Genomic DNA, 24968 nt, shown 5'->3' with positions numbered 1-24968 from the left:
CACTCTTACACACAAAAAGATGATTGAACCATGCCTTAAACCAATTCACATTGAGAGTGCACTCAATGCACTCTCAGGCAAAGCATTCCATGCATCAACCACTTTCCAGGCAAAGATTATGCTCCTCATTCCCTTGCTTATGTGTTCTTACAGTTTCCAGGAATGGTCTCTTGTTCTACTCTATGAATAATCTCTTCCACATTAATCTTGTAACATCCCCCCACCAACTTATACATCTCACTTATATTCCATCTCCTTCTATTCACAAGGCTCTGCAAACTGAATTCCCTCAATCTGTCTTCATATTCCACATTCCATAGCCCTGACATAGAGAAATTATGAACCCCCCCCCTTTCATATCCTCATTCCCTTGAAAACTGTGACCATATCAGTTTTCAAGGGAATGAAGTAGACATATGAAACCTGATCAATGCCTTCTTATAGAAGGGAACCATAACCACTTTGCTTCTACATGTTCTGGTCCTCTTTACCATTGCCATAATCTGATGTGATGAATTTACAACCTGAGCTAAGTGACCTCTAAACTTCAACTCTTTATCCACCACCACTTCCAGATCTCTCGTCTCTTCCACCTCCTAAAAATGTCCCCATTAACTGTAAATTCAGCACCCAATCCTGGATTTGCCTACCAAATTTCAAGACCTTAAACTTTGTAGCATTAAACTGGCAGCTCCATTCACTTGCTAACTCACACACTATTCAAATTGTCCTGTAAAGCCACAACATCTAGTCTACTCCTTCGCAACTTTGAATTCATTTGCAAACAGCTGCATATCTCTAGTTAAGCCTGTCCCCGATATCATTAATATACCAGTTAAAAAATAATCAATGTTCCCAAAACAGACCTCTGCAGCACACTTCCTCCTTTAGGAGGCCATTCCCAATACACAACCCACTGATATTCTAACAACCAATCAGTCTATCCAACCTGCCGATCTCTTATCCAATCTCATCCATTCCAATTTAGTTGCCAGCTTGTCGTGGGGCAATTTCTTCAAAAAGCAACCCAATTCTGAACTCTTACCAACTGTTCCAGCACCTTAACCCAGACAAAAGAACTGGCCTATATTTTTAGCCTCAGTCTTATCCATCACCTTTGTGAAATGGAACAATTTTACCTTGTTTCCACTCCTTTCGGATTTGCCCTATTGCAAGATTCATGTGAAGTAGGTGTGCCAAGGATGACATTAAGTCCCAGGAGCATTTCTTTAAGACATAATGATAAGTTATCAAGTCCTGCTGCCTTATAACATCAGGTTTATTTAATTCTTCATATATACTTCGTGTTCATTCTATACTCAGGTTTTGCATCAATGTATCATTCATGATGATAAAATACCCTGATCAACTGCTAATTAAATACTTCAATTATATCCTTTGCAGCAGTCAGAAAGCTACCATTTTCATCTACTATCATCATCCTCTCATAATCATTCTTTCTTCTACTTGCCACATATCGTCGTCTCAAGAACTTGGCTCGATAGGCTCATTTCTGCTTGTACTACACTTTTGCTGTCCTAACCAGCCAACTTAACCTCTTGACTTGCTCCTGATAATACTCATGTAACTGATTATTACCCTTTATCTTGTAAAGCCGTTTTCAAGATTGCATGGAAATTTGACATTGTTAGCGTTCAAGAACGTGTCAGTGGAGCTAATCTAAGGTGGCATTGGCCACTTAAATAGAATGGTGAAAAAAAAGGTTAGCAAAACAGGGTTTGATGCCAAGATGGCAGGAAAGAGACCGAGATGAAGACAAGATCTAGGTGATGTGATTCAGTCAGAAATGCCTTAGAAGCACGGAATGCTAAATATGACAATATTCGGGTGCTCACAAGTAATAGATTAATTTTGGGGAAAAATTATTGTAAAGAGATTAATAATAATGTAAACTTAATCATGTAGTGCTGTCATTATAGCTGAACACCCATTGGGGATACATATGTGAAAATTGATTGATGATGATGATTACTTTAGGAATGGTGGCTGTTAAATATCTTTTGATCAGTGCCTAAGCAGCACTGTCTTCTTTCCACTCAACTCCTTTTTCCATGCTATAGCTACCATTAAGTTCTTCATAATCACCAGTTTTCCAACTCCACATATATCCTTTCCTAACAGAAGTTCTCATATAACTAAATATAATGCAGGTGATCTCCTCATGATCACTTGTACCAAACTATACCAGATTGGATATTCCATTAATAATCACACTACTCTGATATGATCAAAAACTGATGAAAGTTTATTTTTCACTAGGTTAGACTATGATAAATTTAGTTTAATCCTTTATCCCAGTGAGAACAAACAAAGTGTGCCTGAAAATATCTTCAGGACTGAATATAGTGTTGTACTATCTTACCTGGGTAAGTAGTACAACACTAGGCAACTCGTAGCAAAGGTGGAGCAAGCTACCAACACTCTTATCCCAGTATCTTCCATAATGCAAAACACATCTCCTTGTGGATATGTATACTGTTATGCATTAAGGGATTGGCCACTACCCAGACTAGTTTCGACCTTTATTGAGGTCTCTTCAGCGGGAGCCAGGCCCAGAGTTGGAGATACCAGGCAGAAACAGTAGCAAGGTCATCTTTACCTGTAGAAGATGCCAAAAGGTTTGCCACCTTTTTTTATTAAATTACTCTGGATTTAGGGAAAGATGTTGAAAGTTTATTTTTCACTAGGTTAGACTATGATAAATTTAGTTTAATCCTTTATCCCAGTGAGAGCAAACAAAGTTTGCGCTGAAAATATCTTCAGGACTGAAGATAGTGCCTGGTGTTGTACTACTTACCCAGGTAAGATAGTACAACACTATATTCAGTGCTGAAGATATTTTCAGGCATAAACTTTGTTTGCTCTCACTGGGATAAAGGATTAAACTAAATTTATCATGATCAAAAATTCTCAATCCTTGTGTATGCTCTTTACATTCTAATTATTCTGTGATGTGATCTATTCATTCCAATCACACATTACCATAATATTAATTGGAAGGAATGTTCATCCTTCTCTTGCTGACTAAGCTAATCTGCCTATATATTTCATTTTCTCCAACCTCCACATTCTCAGGCCAATAGCAACACCAACTAAATATCTCAGCCTCCACCTCACATCATCCTGCTTCAAAACTAACATTTTGACCTTCAAAAACTACCTATTTTCTCTTTGTATGTTAATCTTGTGTGCAAATAATAATAACTTCTGTCATCAGCACAAAAAAGGAAGATTCCCCTCTTCCTTTTTTGCGCTTCCTATCCTCACACAAAAAAAACATGATACCCTTCCATTTCTATTCCTATCAGAACATCGTTCTCAACCAACCATGTTTCACTTACTCCAACTATTTTCTAGCTAATAAATTCAATTCATTACTGCTTCCAGAACGCTCTCCTTACACAGTGTGTGCTATGTAGAAAATAATTGCCTTGGTTGGTACAAATGATTTGAGAGGAGAGAAGTATTCTAAGAGGGAAGATGTAAAGGAGTTGTTAGAAGAGGCAAAACTAAAGAGTGGAAAGGTGAAGACTGTCAGTCTCCTACCACACTATGATTGAAACTAACTGAGGAGGAGGGCATTGATAGCCAATGAGTCTACACATAGATTGTGCAAAAGTAGATGTACAATTTGTGGATCTGTGGTCTCTTTTTGACAGAGAGAAGAATTTGTACAATGCTGATGGGCTGCATCTAAATGGTTTTGGTGTTACGTGTCTGGAGAGAGATTTGTTCACCCATTATGCTGAAGGGCAAATTCAGGGAAACTTAAGAAATTAGGTTGGAAGCAAGTGAGTTTGTGTGAAGGGACACATGAAGTGGTGCATGTGAGAATGACCAAATGAGGATTCTAGTCTCTCAAGCAAAAATATTGAATACAGTAGACAAGTCAGAAAGTAAAGGTGGGTGTGTGGGGGGGGGGGGGAATAAAGGGATGCTGCAGTTTCTATATACTGATGCCAGAAGTATCAGGAACAAGAGGGAGGAGTTTATGGCATTGGTTAATGCAACCGTGCCATAAGTTATAGGCATTAGTGAGACTTGGCTAACAGAAGGTTATGTAGTTACATGGATTGAATGTGAAGGGTTTAGTATTTTCAGAGAAGACAGAGAAAATAGGATGGGAGAGAAGTACTGCTAAGGACAGCAGATGAATCACAACCAAAAGAGAATAGGAGATAGGCAGGATGGTGGCTGTTCATTTGAAGTAATCTGGTGTGAGATTAAGACCAGTAAACCAAAACAGTTGGTTGGTGCTATAGGCCAGGGAATTCCACAGATGATCTGGAAGCCATGCATCACCATATTAGCACAATGAGTACAAGTCGAGTGATTATTATGGGGGATGTCAATTGTGGAGATATAGACTGGAAGGAAGAAAGACCACATGGCAGAAAGGAAATAGAATTTATACACCTGCTGAGAAATAATTACTTAAGGCAGCATGTGAAGGAGGGGACCAGAAATAAGAGAGTATTAGACCTTGTCATAGGATCCAAAGAGCTATCCATAACCAAGGTGATAACATTGCCTCCAACTGGTGAAAGTGACCATACAATCTTGACTTGGGAGATTGTGAAACATAAGGAATATTCTATCAAGAAGGGGTATATGTGGAACTACAAGGCAGGATGATTACGACATGTTTAGGAAAAAGCTTAAATCTGTACCATTGCATAAAACACTGCAGGGTAAGGATGCTAGTAGTGCATGGGATATAGTTAAGGGTCATCTCCAGGAGAGTATTAAATTGTATACCTAGGGTAAGGAGGGTTAATTGGGTAGGAGTTAGATGAATGAGTAATATCATTAAGCTGCAAAAGAAGAAAATGCTGTGGAAGGTATATAAAGAGAAAGGTGACCAGCAAACTCATGAAGTGTACAAGGCTCAGGCAAGAAAGGTGAGTGACGAGCATGGCAAGGAAGGCAAAATCAGATTATGAGAAGAATCTAGCTGAGCAGGCCTAAGGAAATCCCAAAGACTTCATTCATTATGTGGCAAGTAAAAGGAAGAATGACTATGGAAGATTAACCTTAATAAGTGATGATAGTCATGAGGAGATAGAAGTGGATAAAATAGTTGAATTACTGAGTGATAACTTTGCAAGCATATATCTTCCTGGTGAGGTTACTGTTTTAACCTATGTGACAGACACTAATGTGGGAAGAGCAGTGGATGAATTGGAGGCTTAGGATATTGCAGAATCTCAATATAAATAAAGCTGTGGGATTAGATGAGATATCAGCTATGGTTTTGTGAGAATGTGCAAGGGAATTGGCAATGCCTTTGACTAAGCTGTTTAATTTAAGTCTCAGGTCAGGTACTGTTCCAAGAGAGTGGAAAGAGGGCAAAATGATTCCCTTGCATTAGAGAGGTTCTAAGATTGCAATAGCAAATTATAGACCAAGCAGAATCTCAAGTGTGGTGGTAAAAGTACTGGAAAAACGGGTAAAAAAGAAATTCAAGAATGGGTAGATAAAACCTTTTTTTTCATGTTTACACAGTGATCAGAATACATTTTGGAAAATTATGGAGACAACTACTGTGTAAGAGTAAAACAAAAAAGAAAAAGAATATAAATTACAGTAAAAGGGTTATCAGAAAAAATCAATAGAATCCTACACCATTATAATCTCAATGCCACTTTTAAACCACCTATAAAATTAAAAAACATATTCAACTCCTCTAAGGATCCTCCCATTGTCTCATCCTGGAGTTTATTGTATCTACTGCACCTGTAAGTTACCTTATATTGGTGAAACTGGACATACAATCCCTATATGTAAAAAAAAGAACACAAATGATGCATTAAATATAACAATTTTGGTGAAGCAGGCCTCTCAGATCATGCTCTCAACATCCTACACCAAATTGATTGGAAAAGCCTGCTCTTTACATCATACAAAAACCTTGTATGAAAGAAAATTTAAAGAACCCTGTGAAAGTCTGATTAATCACCCTAATCTCAACAATAATGGTGGCATAAAAATTTCAAGAATTTGGATGGCACATATTCAGCCTACTTAGTATCTAGCATAGATTAGGACTTTAAGCAATTTCAGCTTTTATTGGAAACTATCCCATACCAACTGGTTGAAATTTATAACTTTTTTTTTAATATATATATATATATATATATATATATATATATAAACATATTGCTCTCCAGCCCAATTTAATTTTGTAACCTAATAGATAATAATAATAATAGGACTTGAGCTTTGATGTAGTAAAGGTTTTTTTTTTTTTTTTTTTTTTTTTTTCACCAGAGGTAAGGCCAATAATTGTTGTATTGGTTGGTCAATAACTTTAGCAAACCGTATAGATTGTAGTGCAGTTTGTTTCTGTGCATATATTCTGTACGCTCCAGATGATAACCTTGATATGAAGGTTGAAACATCAAGTGTGTATTTTGTTTTATATTAAACTAAAGTTTTACTCTAACACGGTAGTTGTCTCCATAATTTTCCAAAATGTAAAAATAGGTAGATAAAAATATGATACTCTATGAGGATTAACATGGTTCTCTGAAGGGTCAGTAATGCCTTAGTAATTTATTAATATTTATAATGGAGTGACAGCTGAATTGGATAGAGGGAATGACTACAAAATGACTGTGCTGGATTTTGCAAAGGCATGTGACAGAATACCACATAGAACTCTCTTACACAAATTAGAAGAAATGGACACTGATTTAGTGGTTAAGAGGGTTGCTGGTGACCAGATATCAAAACGTGGTATATGGAGGGACAGAATCAAGGCAAAAACAGGTGACTAGTAGTGTGTTGCAAGCAGTGGCGGCCCATACATAAGCACTGCGACACTGCTGCACCCCCAAGGAAAAAATGAAAAAATTAAATTTTGTTTGTGTTTATAAATAATAACAATGCTTACAACATTATATAAATGTAGTACAACATGTTAAAGGTTACAGCTTATGTTTTGACATTCACTGAATAGTTAATAATTGGAATTGTTCGATTAACGCTAAAGCATTAATTTAAATTACGAAACAAATGCACTGTGATCCAACGCTGATATTTGTTTGCTCGTCATTGCAGTTACATCATTCCCAACTGTAACTGCTCAAACAGCAGTGAATTTTTAGTATGCTTACGCGTGGTGAACTATTTTTTGTAAATCTTATTTTATTTTGTTAAAATAATATATAATTATTTATTTATTATACATACAAGACTGAATTATGACGAGTATCACTGTTGAAAATATGAAAAGAATTATATTTTTTCAATTATCATCACATGAAACAAATGCACTGCGATCTAATGCCGATAATTGTTTGCACTTGTCATTGCTGAAGGTTTATTTTTCACTTTTGTTTCACTGCTGTTTGAGCAGTTACAGTTGGGAATGATGTAACTGCAATGACGAGCAAACAAATATCAGCGTTGGATCACAGTGCATTTGTTTCGTAATTTAAATTAATGCTTTAGCGTTAATCGAACAATTCCAATTATTAACTATTCAGTGAATGTCAAAACATAAGCTGTAACCTTTAACATGTTGTACTACATTTATATAATGTTGTAAGCATTGTTATTATTTATCTTGGTCAGACTATAATATATTTAGTTTAATCCTTTATCCAGGTGTGTGCAAACAAAATTTACACCTGAAAGTATCTTCAGGACTGGGGTAAAGTGGTACAACACCGGGCAACTCCTTGCAAAGGTGGAGCAAGCAACCAACACTCCTATCTCAGTATCTCCCATAATGCAAAACACATCTCCTTGCAGATATGTATAATGTTATGCATTAAGGGAAGGGCCACTACCCAGACTAGTTTCGACCTTTATTGAGGTCTCTTCAGTGGGAGCCAGGCCCAAGTGGAGATACCAAGGCAGAAGCATTAGCAAGGTCATCTCCTCCTATAGGAGCTGCCAAATGGTGTGCCACCTTTTTATTAAATTACTCTGGATTTAGAGAAAGAGGTTGAAGGTTTATTTTTCACTTGGTCAGACTATAATAAATTTAGTTTAATCCTTTATCCAAGTGTGTGTAAACAAAGTTTGTGCCTGAAAGTATCTTCGGGACTGGGGTAAAGTGGTACAACACTGGGCGACTCCTTCAGTGGGAGCCAGGCTCCCACTGAAGAGACCTCAATAAAGGTCGAAACTAGTCTGGGTAGTGGCCCTTCCCTTAATGCATAACATTAAACATGTCCGCAAGGAGATGTGTTTTGCATTATGGGAGATACTGCGATAGGAGTGTTGGTAGCTTGCTCCATCTTTGCAAGGAGTCGTCGGTGTTGTACCACTTTACCCCAGTCCTGAAGATACTTTCAGGCGCAAACTTTGTTTGCACACACTTGGATAAAGGATTAAACTATACTTGTCATTACTATTGATACAAAACTTTTATTATTGGTGTTTGTTCGTGGTGAGGATGAAATATTTGTAATAAAGCAATTTTTAATATGTAAATTTATTTATTAATAAATTCGTTACTGATTAGGAAAAAAACGTGTTTTTTTTTTTTTTTTTTTGTATATACAGCACCCCCACTTAAAATTTTCACTGGCTGCAAGGTTCAGTGCTGGGACCATTGCTGTTTAATTTGTACATACATGATATAGAAAATAACCTGAAAGGAAATATTCAGTTGTTTGTTGATGATACAAAATTAGGTAGAGTAATAGTTAAGCAAGTAAAGTGGAGAGCTTGCAGGACGATTAAAATAAGCTGTCAGTATGGGCAAAAGTTCATGGGTGTCAGTTTAATTTCAAAAATGTAAAGTTATGCATTTTGAAATAAATAGATCACAAGCTGAATATCACATTAAAGGCACTATACTCCAGGAAATAGCTGAAACTAGAGATTTAGGGGTGGTGGCAGACAGAGAGTTAAAGTTTAGAGCACATATTGCTAAGGATGCCCATATGATTACTTGGCTATTGAAGAACACATTAACAAATAGAGATAAAGAGGTTGTTATTCCTATTTACAAGGCCTTGATACATCCACATCTGGATTACTGTGCTCAAGTCTGTACCCCTGTGTTTCTTGGTGATTAGGAAGCAGTGGAGAGGATTCAGAGGTGAGTTACCAAGATGGGAAGTGGCCTGTGGAATGTTCCCTATGAAGACAGATTAAGGATGTGTGGATTGTAGAAGTTGGTTGATAGGATTAAAAGAGTGGATCTGATAGAAATAAGAGGGTAGCCTGAAAAGTTCTCAGCTTAACAATGATAAAATGAATTTATAATTTCAAAATTATTTTTATTTTTCAACATAATAAATATCCCTTAAGACATACATTTATTCCAGTGATGCTCCAACGCCATTATCCTGTTCCTGTTGTGGTTCTAAGTAAGATCTGCAAAATAACCTACTACAGCTGCTTACCTCTTGATTCGCAGAAACACACTGACCAGTGAGGAAGAGTTTTAGTTTTAGAAAGCGATAGAAGTCAGAAGGAGCCAAATCTGGGGAATAGAGTGGGTGTTCCATCAATTCATAGTGCAGATCTCTTAATTTTCCGATTGCCAAAACACCTTTGTGGGCAGGTGCATTGTCCTGATGAAAGATGATTTTGTTCTTCTGCAAACCAAGTCTTTTCTCACAAATTCTTTCATCTGGTCTGGTTAAAAGATCGGAATAATAATCCCCGGTTATTGTTTTACCCTTTTCAAAATAATTAATAAACAACAATGCCATGACCTTTAATGTTGATGGAACCGACTTTGTCTTCTTTGGCACTGAAGCACTGGCTTCTGTTCACTGTTTTGACTGCTTTTTAGGATTCTGGTGTGTAATGGTGAATCCAAGTCTCATCCACAGTAATAACTCGATGCACAAAATCAGTTTTATTCTTGTTAAAATGTTCCAAGCATTGTTCAGAGATTTTCATGTGAGTGCATTTTTGATCTGCTGTGAGCAAGTACAGTACCCATCTTGCGCAAAGCTTTTTCATTTGCAATTCTTCATGCAAAATATATCCTATACCTTCTTTTGAAATGCCTATAATCTCAGCAATTTCACCCACTTTGACCAGCTGGTCATCTAATATCATGTCATGCACTCGATCAATGATTTCTGATGTTACACTTTTTGGACGTCCTTCACGTTGATCATCTTGAGGATGTTACGGCCATGTTTAAACGGCAACCCATTTCTTAATTGTCGAAAACGAAGGAGAAGAGTGCTCCATAAACTTTTATGAACTTAGAATGAATTTCTTTTGGCATTAAATCTTCTTTTACAAAGAATTTTATAACAGCACAATACTCAATTTTATCCATTTCAAGGGATTCAGACAGCTGTATAAAACAAACTACTTGATAGAATGAGTTGCAAGTTCACATGGATGCTTATGACAGATGTATCAACTTAGAAAAAAAAATTGTGCCAATTGTGCCATCTATAGTCGAGGTCGAGAAATTTTCAGACCACCCTCATATTTAAGTTGCTTAAAGAGTTTTATAGGATAGATGCAGGGGAAATGTTTCAGTACTTGGCTAAAGTAAAGGGACCAGAACAAGGGATCATACCTGGAAGTTAAATAAAGGTGTGGTTACTAATGGTGTGCATATTAGATTTTTTTTGCTTGGAGAGTTATAAAGAAGTAGAATGGGTTACCAGAGTCTGTTAATGGGTTCAAGGAGAGGTATGATAGATTGTGCAGATAGATTGGGTCTCCCGCGATGAGTCTTAAGACTCCATGGAAGTGCCTGTGTAATAATAACAATAATTATTATTATTATATCACACCTCCAGGGAGTCCAAAGACTCATCGAGGAAGAGCATCAACTCTACAATCTCAATACTCCACCAACCTTCATCTAACACCAACGCCATCTACCACCGACTGCCACCACTAGTGCTTTCACAGATAATTACAAGCATCCATGTCCACAGCATGATTTGAACCCACGGCCTTTTGGCTGGAGAGCAGATACGCTAACCACTCGGCCACCTCTCTTTGAACCCATTAACCACAAATCCGCTAACCACAATATATAATGATAATAATATATTATAAAGGACTAAAAATATAGAGAGGATTCAGAGGCAAGTGACAAGATGGTGAGAGGCTTGTGAAATGTTCACTATGAAGATAGACTGAAGGTGTGTGGATGTTAGAACTGGTTGATAGGAGGAAAAGAGATGATAGGATAGAAATATTCAAGTTGCTTAAAGGGTTTTATAGGATAGATGCAGGGAAAATGTTTCAGTACTTGGCTCCAGAGACCAGAACAGGGCAATCTCTGGAAAGTGAATAGAGGTGTGGTTAGTAGAGGGTGTTAGAACTAGATTTTTTTGGTTGGAAAGTTGTGAATGAGTGGAATGGGTTGCCAGAGTCAGTTGTGAGTGTTTTGTCTGTTAATGGGTTCAAGGAGAGGTATGATAAATAGTGGATAGATTGGGTCTCCTGTGATTAGTCTTCAGACTCTATAGAGGTACCCGTATAATAATAATAATACCTGACAACTACAGCTCCCTGTTTTCCTGTTCAGTTTGCATTCCTGTTTTCACCCTTTCAACTCTCAAATACTCTCTACTCCATTCACAAACACATCAGTCTAACCTTTTCATCTTCTGCTCTTTCACATTACCTCAGACTTCATTCATTGCACTCTCCTCTAGCAACAGTCTCTCCGGTTAGTTTACACAAAATCCATTTTAAAGCAATCAATGTCTTTTATACAATTTCATTCATTCTTCAAATACATTCTACACATCAACAAACTGCACCTCTTTCTTCTCATAAAGTATGCTAGCATATCATTCATGATTTTTGCTCATTGCATCAACTCATCATTGTCATCCCTGGGCAACACAGTACTTGTAAATACTCTTTCTCTCACACTGCTATCTTTCACTTGTTCAATAATCTTCTGATATCCATTTTTGCATTCCTCCTGTACCAACCAAATCAATCACACACATTCTCACTACTACCACTAACTTTCTTGCATGTTTACTTCTAATATCCAAAGCATCCATCACTCTGTTCATCCTCCCTACTTAAAAAAACATATTTTGTGCACCTCTCATCTACTATACCTTTAATAATGGACTCTCCATGTAATGCCATTCTTGAATTATTCACCACCTCCTTTCCTCCACTATCTTCTTTCACTCTTCCATTCATATCCACCAAACATCGATTTTCATGAAGAACCCCAACTTTTTTCCCATCTTATCATCTCAGTCTTGCATTCTGGCATATCATGCTCTCTCGCATTGCCAATCACTCTCATTTTTTCTTCATCAGTCATGCTCTTCCAGTTGTGCAGTTATGCCCACTTTTGTGGCTTCAGTCATGCTCTAGTCTGATTCTGCAATCACAGTCATTTTAGCTCTTTCATTCTTTTCCACATTCACAATCACCTTCTCCATGTTCTGATTTCTGCAATCCATGCAATTTCTGATGCACAACTCCTTCACAGTTAAAAAAAAAATATTCATCATGTTTTTGATGTGTTAAATGAACTTGTTTGGACAGAGTGATAATTTCCTGATGATAGCTGTGTGTAACATTTCATAGGTCTGTGAGGCAGTTTATTTAGTATAAAATAAAACTAGGCAGAAACCCTTTGCCGTTTCATATCACTCATTTTGAAAGCAACTGTATATACAATTGCGAATTAAACTATACTGATAAGTAGTTTAATTCTTAATTGCAATACTATAAATACCTGCTGATATAGTCATACTACCAGTCACATAAATCTCTTGTTGCCAGTCCATGAGCTTTTAGATATTATATTATAGACAAATTAATGGTGATTTAAAGAAAAAATTTTCAACTTGAATGGAAATGGATAGATATCCATCAAGGATATCAAACCAGTAAAGCTGGAGAATCCTGGGTGAACAAAATTAAATGGATCAAATGTTGAAGGGAAAAAAATGCTCGATTAAAATTTGGTAATCCAATCATAGTTATAAATGGAAACATAATTTCGAGAATTTCAAAATATGTAAGGAATGAAAGCAACTCTGAGACATATATTGGGCTGTTAAGGTGCCACTTTAGTCAAAAGTTTAAAAAAGAAGAATTTATCTTCATAACTAAAATAAAAGCAGTCCTGTGTCAAGGTGCTACGTAAGAAACTGATATTGGCCTAAAATTTCTGCTATGTGTTGCACATTGCTGCAATTCACAGTGAATTCCACACTTCTTTGTAACACTGCTTTATACCTGTGATTTGCAGATTTACAGGTAACATATACCTGAAAATACTTGTGTAACTAGAAAAAAAGAATCAAATTTTTGCAATTAAAGAATTTCATTATTTAAATGGCATTTATTTTTACCATCAGTAGTATAAACTAAAAATCTCATAAACACTTGTACATTTCTGTTCATGCATTTCCACCTACTTGTTATTCTATATTTACTATACTTGTAGGTGTGGAAGAACTTTATTATATTGGTTTTGGTAAATGAGTTCAAGATATAAGAAAAAAATACTTTTCTTCACATAAAATGTTCGTGCTAAAACTGATGACTTCTGTTGCAAATGAGATGTTTTTTCATTTTACTAGAATCCTCCTCATCCCTAATTTACTAGAATTAAAAAATAAAATTAAAAAATTAATAAGAAAGAAAGAAATCCTAACCTGAACAGCAATAATCATCTGATAAAATAGTAGCTTGGTTGTTGATTCTGAAAGTTTCTCCATGCTGACTATTCGATCAAAGAGTGACCCACCTTCCGACCTACAAATAAAATTTCTAATAAATTAGAGACTACACTTTTTTTTAATATAAGTATATCGTTGTCTGAAACTCTATTATTCAACCATGAAAACTTAAATAACTATGCTTAGAACTAAACAGAGTCAGTCAATGCACATATATTAATATACTCTATGGTAAAAGTTAAAACAAACACAGCAGTTTGGTATGACTGGTTTCTCTAAAAAATTTGCTCATTATAACTATCAAAAAGTCCAGGCCAATGGCTCATAGCGTTCATGCTATTTTTAAAAAACTGCTATAAAAAACCTTCCTTTCACTAACTATAACAAATTATTCCTTTGGTCACTCCAAGTAGAATTAGAACTGACTGTATCTCTGACAATTATCAACAGCTGGCATCTTTAACCAATTCAATAAGCTGAACTCCCATTTCAGGTATATAATGTATGTGAAAAAAAAAAAAAAAAAAAGGCTAAACTTTATTTAAATTGCAAATATCTCTGCATCTAGTTTTTTACTGCATTTAAAAAGCTATCATAAAACATTCAACTCAGGCTAATCATCCATTATTATATTTAATATTCATCCTTAACCAAAAATAAAACAATGATCTCATTTTTCTTAATAACATAATATTCATCATAAACAAACCTCTAAGATCTAAAAAGAAGAGGGCTCCTGAAACTGTATGCTACTTCATGAAAAGCATCCATCAATCCAAAATTAGAACATACTGTAATATATGCTTTCTATAGAGAAGTTCTGCTTGAGCTATGAATCTCAAAAAACCTTCAGGAATTTAATATTTTCAGACCAAGATCGACATCTCCAGAGAATTTTTTTTCACAAGAGAAAAATTCCAAGATGCTTTAACTGTGTATGTATATATATCCCCCCCTGTGTGTAATCCCATTTGCTTTAAAACCTATAATGCATTAGTACTAATAGGTTAGCGAAAATGCTACTCTGGGCAAACACAGTTTTATGCTATTTCAGGTCATCATGCCAGGCAGTGGTATTATACCATGTGATTGAAATAATTTACTGAATGCAGATTTTTTTTTTCCTTATTTTTTTTTTTTTTTGGAGGGGGGGGCAATAGTTTTTAAAACTATCCATAAATACTTTAGTGTACTTAATATTTGCTGCTTATCAGTTACAAAGCAAAGGCTTTGCACACATGGACCAAAAAAGTCAACATCATCATCCCTAGGTCTAGTGGCCTTTTACAATTTCAAGCCACATCTTGACTGGTCTTCCTGATCTTGTCCATCTGTTTACATGTTGCAACTATTTTCGTCTGTATTGCTGGATACAACATAGACAAAAATAGTTACAACATGTAAACAGATGGACAGGATCAGCAAGATTACAAGTATCATATTTAGTTTATTCATTATATTTTTGTTTTTCATCCAGTTCAGTTCATTAGCTTAAATATGATTTCAGCTAATGTAAACCACTGTTCATGTTGTTTTCTGATAATCTGGGCTTTCCAGACTATCAGTAAGTATTGTCTTGCTAATGTCCTTTATGCTTTAATTCTGGTATGCCTCTTTACTTTTGTTGAATTAAAAACTTTATTAATTATTCTAAGTGTTTGGCTGTACTTCTATATAACAATGTGTTAAGACTTCATAATGGGATGTTTCCATGAACTGTCAAGTCTCCAATGTCCTACATTAAAGAGTAATAGTAATAAAAGTCAACACCTTGTTATATGCGACTGAATTTTATTATTAATGTCGATGCCTTCTTTATAAGTTAGATTATAACTAAGATGGATTTTCAGTAATATTTTACTTCAAATTGGTTCCTTTCCTTGAAAGGCCATAAAAATATGATTTTTCAAGTCGATCTTTCTATATTTAATTTTTCAGCTTGCTCCTTATACAACCAAAAAATCCAGTCATGTCTATCCTGCAGTAATAGCTTTCCCAATCCCATAAAATTTAAATGTTGCACAGAATATTGCAATTTGTCTTCATTATTGGCCAGAAATACCTGATCATCTGAATATAACAGTGTGTTGGGATGTTTCCATGAACTGTCACGTCTCCAATGTCCTACATTAAAAAGTAATAGTGATAAAAGGAAACACCTTGTCATATGCCACTATGTATTGGTTTCCAATCTGATATTTCATTTCCTAATTTGACTGCTATGAAGTTATACTTATAAAGATTACAGATTACTAGATATAATTTTCACATAGTCTTTACAGTTGTCTTTTTATAAACTAGAATAAATATGGTCTTCTATCAGGATTCTGGTGGTTCTTTCCTATTCCATATTCTGTTCAGGAAATCTGTAAGTCTTGAAGAGTTTCATCAGCATATTTGAATAGTTCCATGCTAATACTATCTTGTCCAGGTGATTTATTGTTTTTGAAGCTATTTAATATATCATTTAATTCTTAATATGTTTTAAGAAATTATTTTTGGATTGTGATATTTGTAATTCATTCATAGTATGTGATCAGAAATCCTAAAAATATTGTAGCCATGTGGTTTTATCAGTCATACCGATTCTCACATTCTTTCTTATTTCTTGATTCAAAAATTATTTAAAATGTTATAAGCTATTCGACTGAATTTTGTTAAATCTCTCTCTCTCTTTCTCTAAACTAGATCTGAAATTATTCCAGCTTTCTCTATCTTTTCCTCACCTCTTTTAGCTATAGCTTTCTTACTTTCTAAACTCAACATATAGAATAAAAATAGTAGTTTAAATTGAACTTGTCAAAAAATTATATTATTGTTTCATCCTTTATCCAACTGTAAGCATACAAAATTTGTGCATAAAGAATCTTCACAAGTAGGCTATTTGAGTACAGAGGCTGATGACATCATATCAATTGCCATAGTATCCCATAATGCAAAGCATACTTCCTTTCATAAGTATATATTGTTATGCATTATAGGAAGGTTCACCACCTAGACCAATTTTAACCTTTATTAGGATCTCATCAGTGGGAGCCAGACCTAGAAGAGACACGAGTTTGAATTAATGCCGAAGTCATATATTTCCCATATGTAAGTAATAAAGCGACATAATAAAATATCACCTTATTATTGACCATTATACCAGCCTTCAGATGTATATTATGTCCATAATTACATGGATGCAAAGCATCCATTAAAGTTAATATAACTTTTCAATATTATAGAAATAACATGGATATAAAGTGTATATTTTGATATATTTTATCAATGTCGCTATTCAGGTGGTTAAAATACTCTGCATCAGAGACAGTTATTGAAAGGGAAGTATTCTTATAAACGAGAGAGAAAAAGTGAAATATTACAGACAAATTCTGCACTAATGGCACCAGTTATTCCTTGACTGCTTTATCTATCTCAGTGTAAAAAAAGTAACATATAAAAAATCTTGTGTAAAAATGCAAAGGAAGTAGTGAGAAATTAGGAGGACATGATGATGATGACTGCAAACAGAAGCAGTTACTTCACTGACATAATTGCTATAATTGTAGAGAATGTAAATTTCCTTCTCAAATTTGAGCAATATCGTAACAGTAGCATCAATAATATGTGTTAGCAATGAAGCAACTTCTAAATTATATCCAACCTGCTTTCTTACTTTTTTTTACATGAGATATTATTATATGGGGTATCTCCATTGAGTCAAATACTCACTTTAGTAGACCCATACTAACCATTATTCATGGAATACCAATCATACCTCTCCTTTAACTCAATCACTGTTAAGAGCACTCACCACTACCTCTGACAATGCATTAAACTCATTCACCACTCTCCAAGCAAAAAATCTAGTCTGCATCACTTAATAAACAAATTATTGCACAACTTCCAGGGGATGAGCCCTTGTTCTCCAGATGTATTGAAAATTTTCTTTTATGTCAATCTTACAGAATCTCTTTATTAACTTATAAGTTTCTATCATGTCCCATCTCCTGCAAATGTCAGCTAAACTCTGCACCCACACAACTTCAATCTATCCTCATATGGATTGGCTCTTTATCTTTAAGTAATTTAATGAGTGCACCTTTCTGACAACTCGTATAGCAAAGTATACAAGTTCTTTTCGCTATACCCTTGATATTAATTTGGTCTACCTACTCACTGATGAGACCTCAATAAAGGTCGAAACTGGTCTGGTTAGTGACCTCCCACCATAATGTATAACATCATACATCTCCTAGGAGATGGGTTTTACAATTATTCAATTTAGTATGGAAAATACTAAGAATAGTGATCAGAGCTTTATTCACCTTTGCTATGAGTTACCCTAGTTTGTACTACGTGCTTTAGATTATGCTAATAGTCGCCGATACCTTTATAGTTTACTATATTCGGCATGAAACTCTTTGATTCCAATCTTTGAGTTTCTTATTCGGTTTTGAAATAATGTGGGATTTAATATCCCTTTAATATAAATGGGGGAGACCTGACTCCTACCAGGCACGTCCCTCGGGTGGTGGATGAGGGAAACCCCAATGGGTTGCTCCGAATAAACAATAAGGAGTCGTGGACCAAAGGATGCAGCAGAGGAGTGGCAAGCCGGCTGCATTATTCTGCCATTCAACCCTATGAATCAGAAGTCTCCACTGTGTCAAGAGAATGTTACTGTGTCCGAGGAAACCGATGCAACTGATCCTAGATCACAGGGAGCAGTCGAGAAGTTTAGTACGTGGTCAGCCAATAGCATTTCGCATCTCTTAACCTTAAATATAAGGACACTGTTAAAACTTGGGAAAATAAATTTGATGGAAAAAGAACTTGCTAGGATTAAATGGGACATTTTAGGTTTGGCTGAAACCCATTGGACAGGAGAAGGAGTTATAAATCTAAATTCAGGAAAACTATTCTACTCGGGCAGAGAGGCCAATATACATAGAGAAGGAGTTGCCATTTTAGTGAATAATAGTCTATAAATGCAGTCATGGCCATAGAACCACATAGCCCAAGAATGATCGCTATCAGATTAAAAGGTAAAGAAAAAAAATGTTCACTTTACAATTATTCAAATCTATGCTCCTGACCAGTCTCACGAAGATGAAGAAATTGATACCTTTTATGATAAGTTGCAAGATCTAATAGACAAGATCAATAAGAAAGATATATTAATAGTGATGGGAGATTTTAATGCCAAAATTGGGAAGTTCATCCCAGGCACGGAGGATGTTATGGGCAGGTTCGGAGTTGATAACAGAAATGAAAGAGGTGAAAGAATTTTAGAATTTTGTAAAGCAAATAATCTATTTATCTGTAACACCCTTTTTTCCCATAGACCTTCCCACAAATACACATGGACCTCACCAGATGGTACAACAAAGAACTGTATTGATTATCTAATCAAACGCAATTGGAAATCATCAGTGCAAAATGTTAGAACTTTAAAAACTCCAGACTTCGACACTGATCATGAACTGCTAGCAGCAAAAATTAAACTAAAATTCAAGTAACGTAAATCATGAGCTCCTATCAACAAAGTTGACCTGTCAAAACTGAAAGAGAAATCTATGTAAGATAATTATCAGACACTAATAGGAAATGAGATTAGAAGATTATCCTATGACAATATAGAAAATACATGGAATCAAGGTAAAAAAATTGTTACAACTACAGCAAGAAACATACTTGGTACAACATCAAGACCAAATCATGAATGGATAATCCCTGAAATTCTAAATACTTTAGAAGAAAAAAGAACAGCAAAGCATATATTAAATATAAAAAATACAGGAGAAAATAAACAACATTATAAGAATCTTAAAAACAAAATTGATAAAATATGCATATCTGCCAAAAATAACTGGTTGGAGAAAAAAGCAAAACTCTGCGAAGAAGCTAATAAAAGAAATGAAAATAAAACGGTATACAAAATTATCAAAGAATTAACTAAGATCTATAAAGATAAACCATTAACAATGAAAGATAAAAACAATCTAGAAACTGAGTCAATACAAAATATTAAAATAATTTGGAAGGACTACTATCAAACATTATTTCAAAAAGAACAGGAGGAGGAAAGTATAACAGAAAAGATGATATATGAAAAGGCACCACCCATAACCTCAGCAGAAATTATAAATGCAATAAACTAAATGAAAGCTACAGGTAAAGATGAAATATCTATGGAAATATGGTAGCAAGGAAGCCATTAATTTCTTAATGAATTTATTTAATCAAATTCTTTATACTGGAGTAATTCCAACTGACTGGAAAACAGGAATTATTATACCAATTCACAAAAAAGGAGACAAAAGAATATGTCAAAATTACAGAGACCCATAACACTCTTAAGTCATAGTTATAAACTATTCATTCGAATTATACAAAAGAGAACACAGGTGCTTACAGAAAAAATCATAGAGGAAAACCAAGCAGGATTCAGGCCACATAGATCCACTATAGACCATATCTTTACAATTAATAATATAGCAGAAAAATATTGGGAATACAACCTGCCCATTTACTGTTGTTTTATAGATTTTAAGCAAGTCTTTGATTCAGTTAATAGAAATAAATTGATTACTATCCTAAAAAACGTAAAAATGGATTCTGATATTTGAAAATTTATTACAAATTATTATGGAGACACCAAAGCTTTTGTTAAAACAAACAACATTAAAACCGAGAATTTCAGAGTCGAGAAAGGTGTAATGCAGGGATGCCCTCTCTCACCTCAACTCTTTATCTACTTCCTAGAAGAAGTCTGTAAAACCATAGCCGATGAACCAGGTGTAAAAATCAATGGTACCAACATTAATCACATAAAATACGCGGATGATATCATTATTTTAGCAGATTCTAAACCACAGCTAGAAAAAACTATTAATATTTTAAATGACTCTTGTAAAACTTATGGTATGAAAATAAATCTTCATAAAACAAAAATAATGAAGATAGGTAGAGAAGAAGAAAATATTTCTATAAATTTTGAAAATCACCTGCTGGAACAAGTTAATAAATATGTTTATCTTGGCAGTCTTATATCTAGTAAACCTCAACAATATGGAAACAGTAAAACAGGCTAAACCTAGGTTGGACCAACATGAATAAACTAAACAAAATATGGAAAAATAAAAAAATCCCAACGAGTCTAAAATTATATAAAACAATTATTATCCCAATGGCTACTTATGCTTCAGAAGTTTGGAGATTAACTTAACAACCAATCAAGAAACTTCAAGCATTTGAAATGAAATATCTCAGAAAAATTAATAACACCCACTGGATGCAACACAAGACTAATGATCAAGTCAGAACAGATTTAGACTTCACAGATAATATAAGAGACACAATCATTAAGCATCAACTGAGATGGTTTGGTCATATTCAGAGAATGGCCCCTCATAGACTCCCATATTTAGCTCTGAATGGATATATCGGAAGAAAAAGACCTAGAGGCAGACCCAGAAGTACTTGGATAAAGTTGCTGAAAGAACATTCACATCTACCCAGTTATAGAGTCATGATTGAGATGGCTAAAGATCGCGATAAGTGGAGAACCTTTCTTCTTAGTGGACTCAACCCATTACCAATTGGATGAGATGATGATGATAATTTAAATAGTGTTACATCGCTGAAGTGAAGCCTATTGACTCTTTATCTTTATATTCAGAGAGACTATTTCTGGAATCTGCCACAGCACTACAATATTCTCCCAACTTAAAGAAATTAGTTAATAGGCGTTTAATAGGGACATGTGCCTTAGACATGGTACAGGGTGTCCACACTGGACCTCCCTAGTTTCAATGTGTTACTACTATTTAAGTGTATTGACGATGGTGTCGAAATTGTACAAATAAGAAGGAAAACTCACCAAATTTTTGTAAAAAAAAAAAAAATTTGGATGGAACTTGTAGAGTATCTGGAAAATTTGAACAACCTAAACCTTACATATTTACGCATTTCGACTTTTTATCATTCCTTGAAACTAGGGAGGTCCAACGTAGACATAGTAGCCTTGATGAGTCCCTGACTTCCTGGAGGTCTCTCTTAATAATAATAATAACAATTTTTTAAATAACGGCTTCATACATATAACAGAAAAGTGAATAGAATTTACTATTCCTATATATTTTGCTCAATATGAAGTGAAGCCTATTGACTCTTTATCTTTATATTTAAGTAATTTAATGGGTGCACCTTTCTGACAACTCGTATAGCAAAGTATATAAGTTCTTTTCATATCAATTTGGTCTACCTACTCACTGATGAAACCTCAATAAAGGTAGAAACCGGTGTGGGTAGTGACCTCCCACCATAATGTATAACATAATATATCTCCTAGGGAGATAGGTTTTACATTATGGAAAATACTAAGAATAGTGATCAGAGCCTTATCCACCTTTGCTACGAGTTGCACTAGTTTGTACAATGTACTTTGTACTACGTGCTTTAGCTTACAGTAGTAGTCGTCGATACCTTTATAGTTTACTATATTCGGCATGAAACTCTTTGATTCTGATCTTTGAGTTTCTTATTTGGTTTTGAAACAATGTGGGATTTAATATCCCCTTAATTTAAATAGTCTCTCTGATTTAAATCTGTTTCACTATAAGAGGCAGTCCCGTCCCCCAAGTGAATCCAATGATCTGTATCCATAGCACAGTCTGTCACCCAAAAAGCTGTAGACTGCCTAAAATTTGAGACACCATAATTTTTAGACCTTCAGCAAAAGTTCATCATCACATCCACTAAACAAAGCTGATTAAAAACACTCCAGCCTCTAAATGCTCTTTGAAAGTTTCACCCTTCATGTACATATGTTTCATAGTTATAATAATATTTTTAATCTCACTTTTAAAATTTTTTATTCTTCATCATCAAATTCCAGCCATGTACTCTCAAGGGGTGTACAGGATATGATAGTACTACATGAAAAATTTATATAATTACTAACTTCCTGGCTACAATTTTTCTCTAAATCAGTCTGTTACATGTCAAAACTCCAACATTATCAGATCTTTTATTTCTACCTTCTAAGGCACTTTTTACCATATTGATCCACCTATATCTTGGTCTTCCTCTGGGTCGTTTTTCTGCCAACCTGGCAGAGAACACTTGTTTTGCTAATATTTCCTCTTCCATTCTGTTCAGGTGACCATACCATCTGAGATTACCTCTGCTAATGCATTCCTGCATGCTGACAATGTCAAGTTCTATTCTATTATCCTCGTTTTTAATATGACATTCCATTGATGTCATCTGTTCATGCCCCTAATCTTTCTCAGGACTCTTATATCTGCAGCCTCTAGTCTTTGGTCAAGTGTTTTACTTCTGACCCAGATCTCAGATGAATAAGTTAAAACTGGTTTGAATACTGTCTTGTATACAGCTAATTTAGTGTTTTAACTAATTTCTCTCTTATTCCATATAAATTTATTCAGTTGACTTCCTACCATACTATCATACCATATCAGCTTTGTTGATTCTGTTGTCTATTTCCATATTTAATTTACCATCTTCACTAAAAATCGTGCCTAATCAGCTGAAATGTTTTATTTGTTCTATAGGTTCTCCATTCACAATGCAGTCATCATCAAATTCCTGACATGTACCCTCAAGGGGGGTACAGGATATGATAGTACTACATGAAAAATTTACATCATTACTAACTTCCTATCTACAATTTTCCTCCAAATCAGTCTATTACTTGTCAAGACTCCAACATTATCATTATCAGATCTTATATTTCTATCATCTAAGGCACTTTGTACCGTATCAATCCACCTATATCTTGATCTTCCCCTGGGTCGTTTTCCTGCCAACCTGGCAGAGAACACTTGTTTTGCTAATCTTTCCTTGCCAATTCTGTTTAAGTGGCCATACCACCTGAGATTAGCTCTGCTAATGCATTCCTGAATGCTGACAATGTCAGTTCTTTCCTAATATCCTCATTTTTAATATCATATTGCCAATGATGCCATCTGTTCATGCCTATAATCTTTCTCAGGACTCTCATATCTCCAGTCTCTAGTCTTTGGTCAAGTGTTTTACTTCTGACCCAGCTCTCAGATCCATAAGTTAAAATTGGTTTGAACACTGTCCTGTATATAGCTAATTTAGGGTTCTGACTAATTTCTCTCTTCTTCCATATGAATTTATTCAATTCACTGCCTACCATACCAGCTTTGTTGATTCTGTTGTCTATTTCCATACTTAATTTTCCATCTTCACTAAAAATCATGCCTAAGTAGCTGAAATGTTTTACTTGTTCCACAGGTTCCCCGTTCACAACACAGTTGAACATTTTCAACAATTCTACCTTTTCTCATTGTCTTTGTCTTTTTAATACTGACCTTCATATCATATCTATGACAACAGTTATTCAATTTAGTCGGGGAATCTTGCAAACTTGTAGCGGATTTATTTAGAAATATAACATCGTCCGCATAAAGCAAAGAGCTGACTTTGGTATTAAACATGATCTCCAATTCTGAGATCATGCTTAATACCACTTTCCTTCATAAGGTGATCCATGTAGATAATGAATAACAGAGGAGATAATGTACATTCTTCTCTCACACCAGATTTAATATTATCATCTTCCTGTACTTCCTTCAATTCTAACTGCTGACTTGCAACTCAAATAAAGACAAAGTATTGCTTGATATAATGCCCCATTGACACCATATAACTGTAGCGTATTGAATAGCTTCTCTCTTGGCACCTTGTCATATGCCTTTTCCAGATCGACAAAACTTAAATACAGAAATTTGTTATATTCCCATGCTTTGTCAGCTATTTGTAGTAAAGTGAATATCTGATCCTCACATCCTCTATTTGGCTGAATCCAGTTTGTTTTTCACCAAGCTTTTCTTCCACAATTCTTCTCAACCGTTTCTTAAGAATACTTGCATAGATCTTGCCAGGAACACTCAGTAGAGAAATACCTCTGTAATTCTCACATTCAGTTTTATTTCCCTTTTTATATATGGGTACTATTAGAGCTCTACTCCAATCATCAGGAATTCGTCCCTCTGTCCAGGCTTTCTGAACTATGCAGTGCAGCCACTGTAAGACTTTACTACCATACTTCAGCATTTCTGGTCAAATATCATCTACTCCTGCTGCCTTTCCACATTTCAAGCCTTTGATGGCTTTTTCTACTTCAAGTATGAAGTAGAAAAGCCATTAAAGCTTTTCTCTCAACAGGCATATTCAATGATATGCCTGTTGAGTGTTTTTTTACCACTGTGCCATCACTGCTTGTTTCATTTAGCAATTTTTCAAATTACTCCATACTTCAAGGATATCTTTTTCTCCTGTTTTCATCTCACCTTT

The 24968-nt window shown here is 35.0% G+C and overlaps 1 protein-coding gene across 1 annotated transcript in view; it reads right to left on the bottom strand.

Moving 5' to 3' along the window:
• The window catches only part of LOC150095633 (serine/threonine-protein kinase Chk2-like), a 266187-nt gene that overhangs the window by 108882 nt on the left and 132337 nt on the right, over window positions 1-24968 (bottom strand). The window contains exon 9 of the mRNA XM_090409930.1: window positions 13611-13710. Within this exon, the coding sequence (XP_090266056.1) occupies window positions 13611-13710 (100 nt within the window). The remainder of the gene's footprint in view (window positions 1-13610; window positions 13711-24968) is intronic.

Source organism: Typopeltis vanoorti, chromosome 20, assembly GCF_054136105.1.
Source record: "Typopeltis vanoorti isolate ZY-2024b chromosome 20, IOZ_Tvanoo_1.0, whole genome shotgun sequence".
NCBI classification, from domain to species: Eukaryota; Metazoa; Arthropoda; class Arachnida; order Uropygi; family Thelyphonidae; genus Typopeltis; species Typopeltis vanoorti.
The sequence above is the reverse complement of the archived record's forward strand: the minus strand, read 5'-3'. Positions and strand labels throughout refer to the sequence as shown.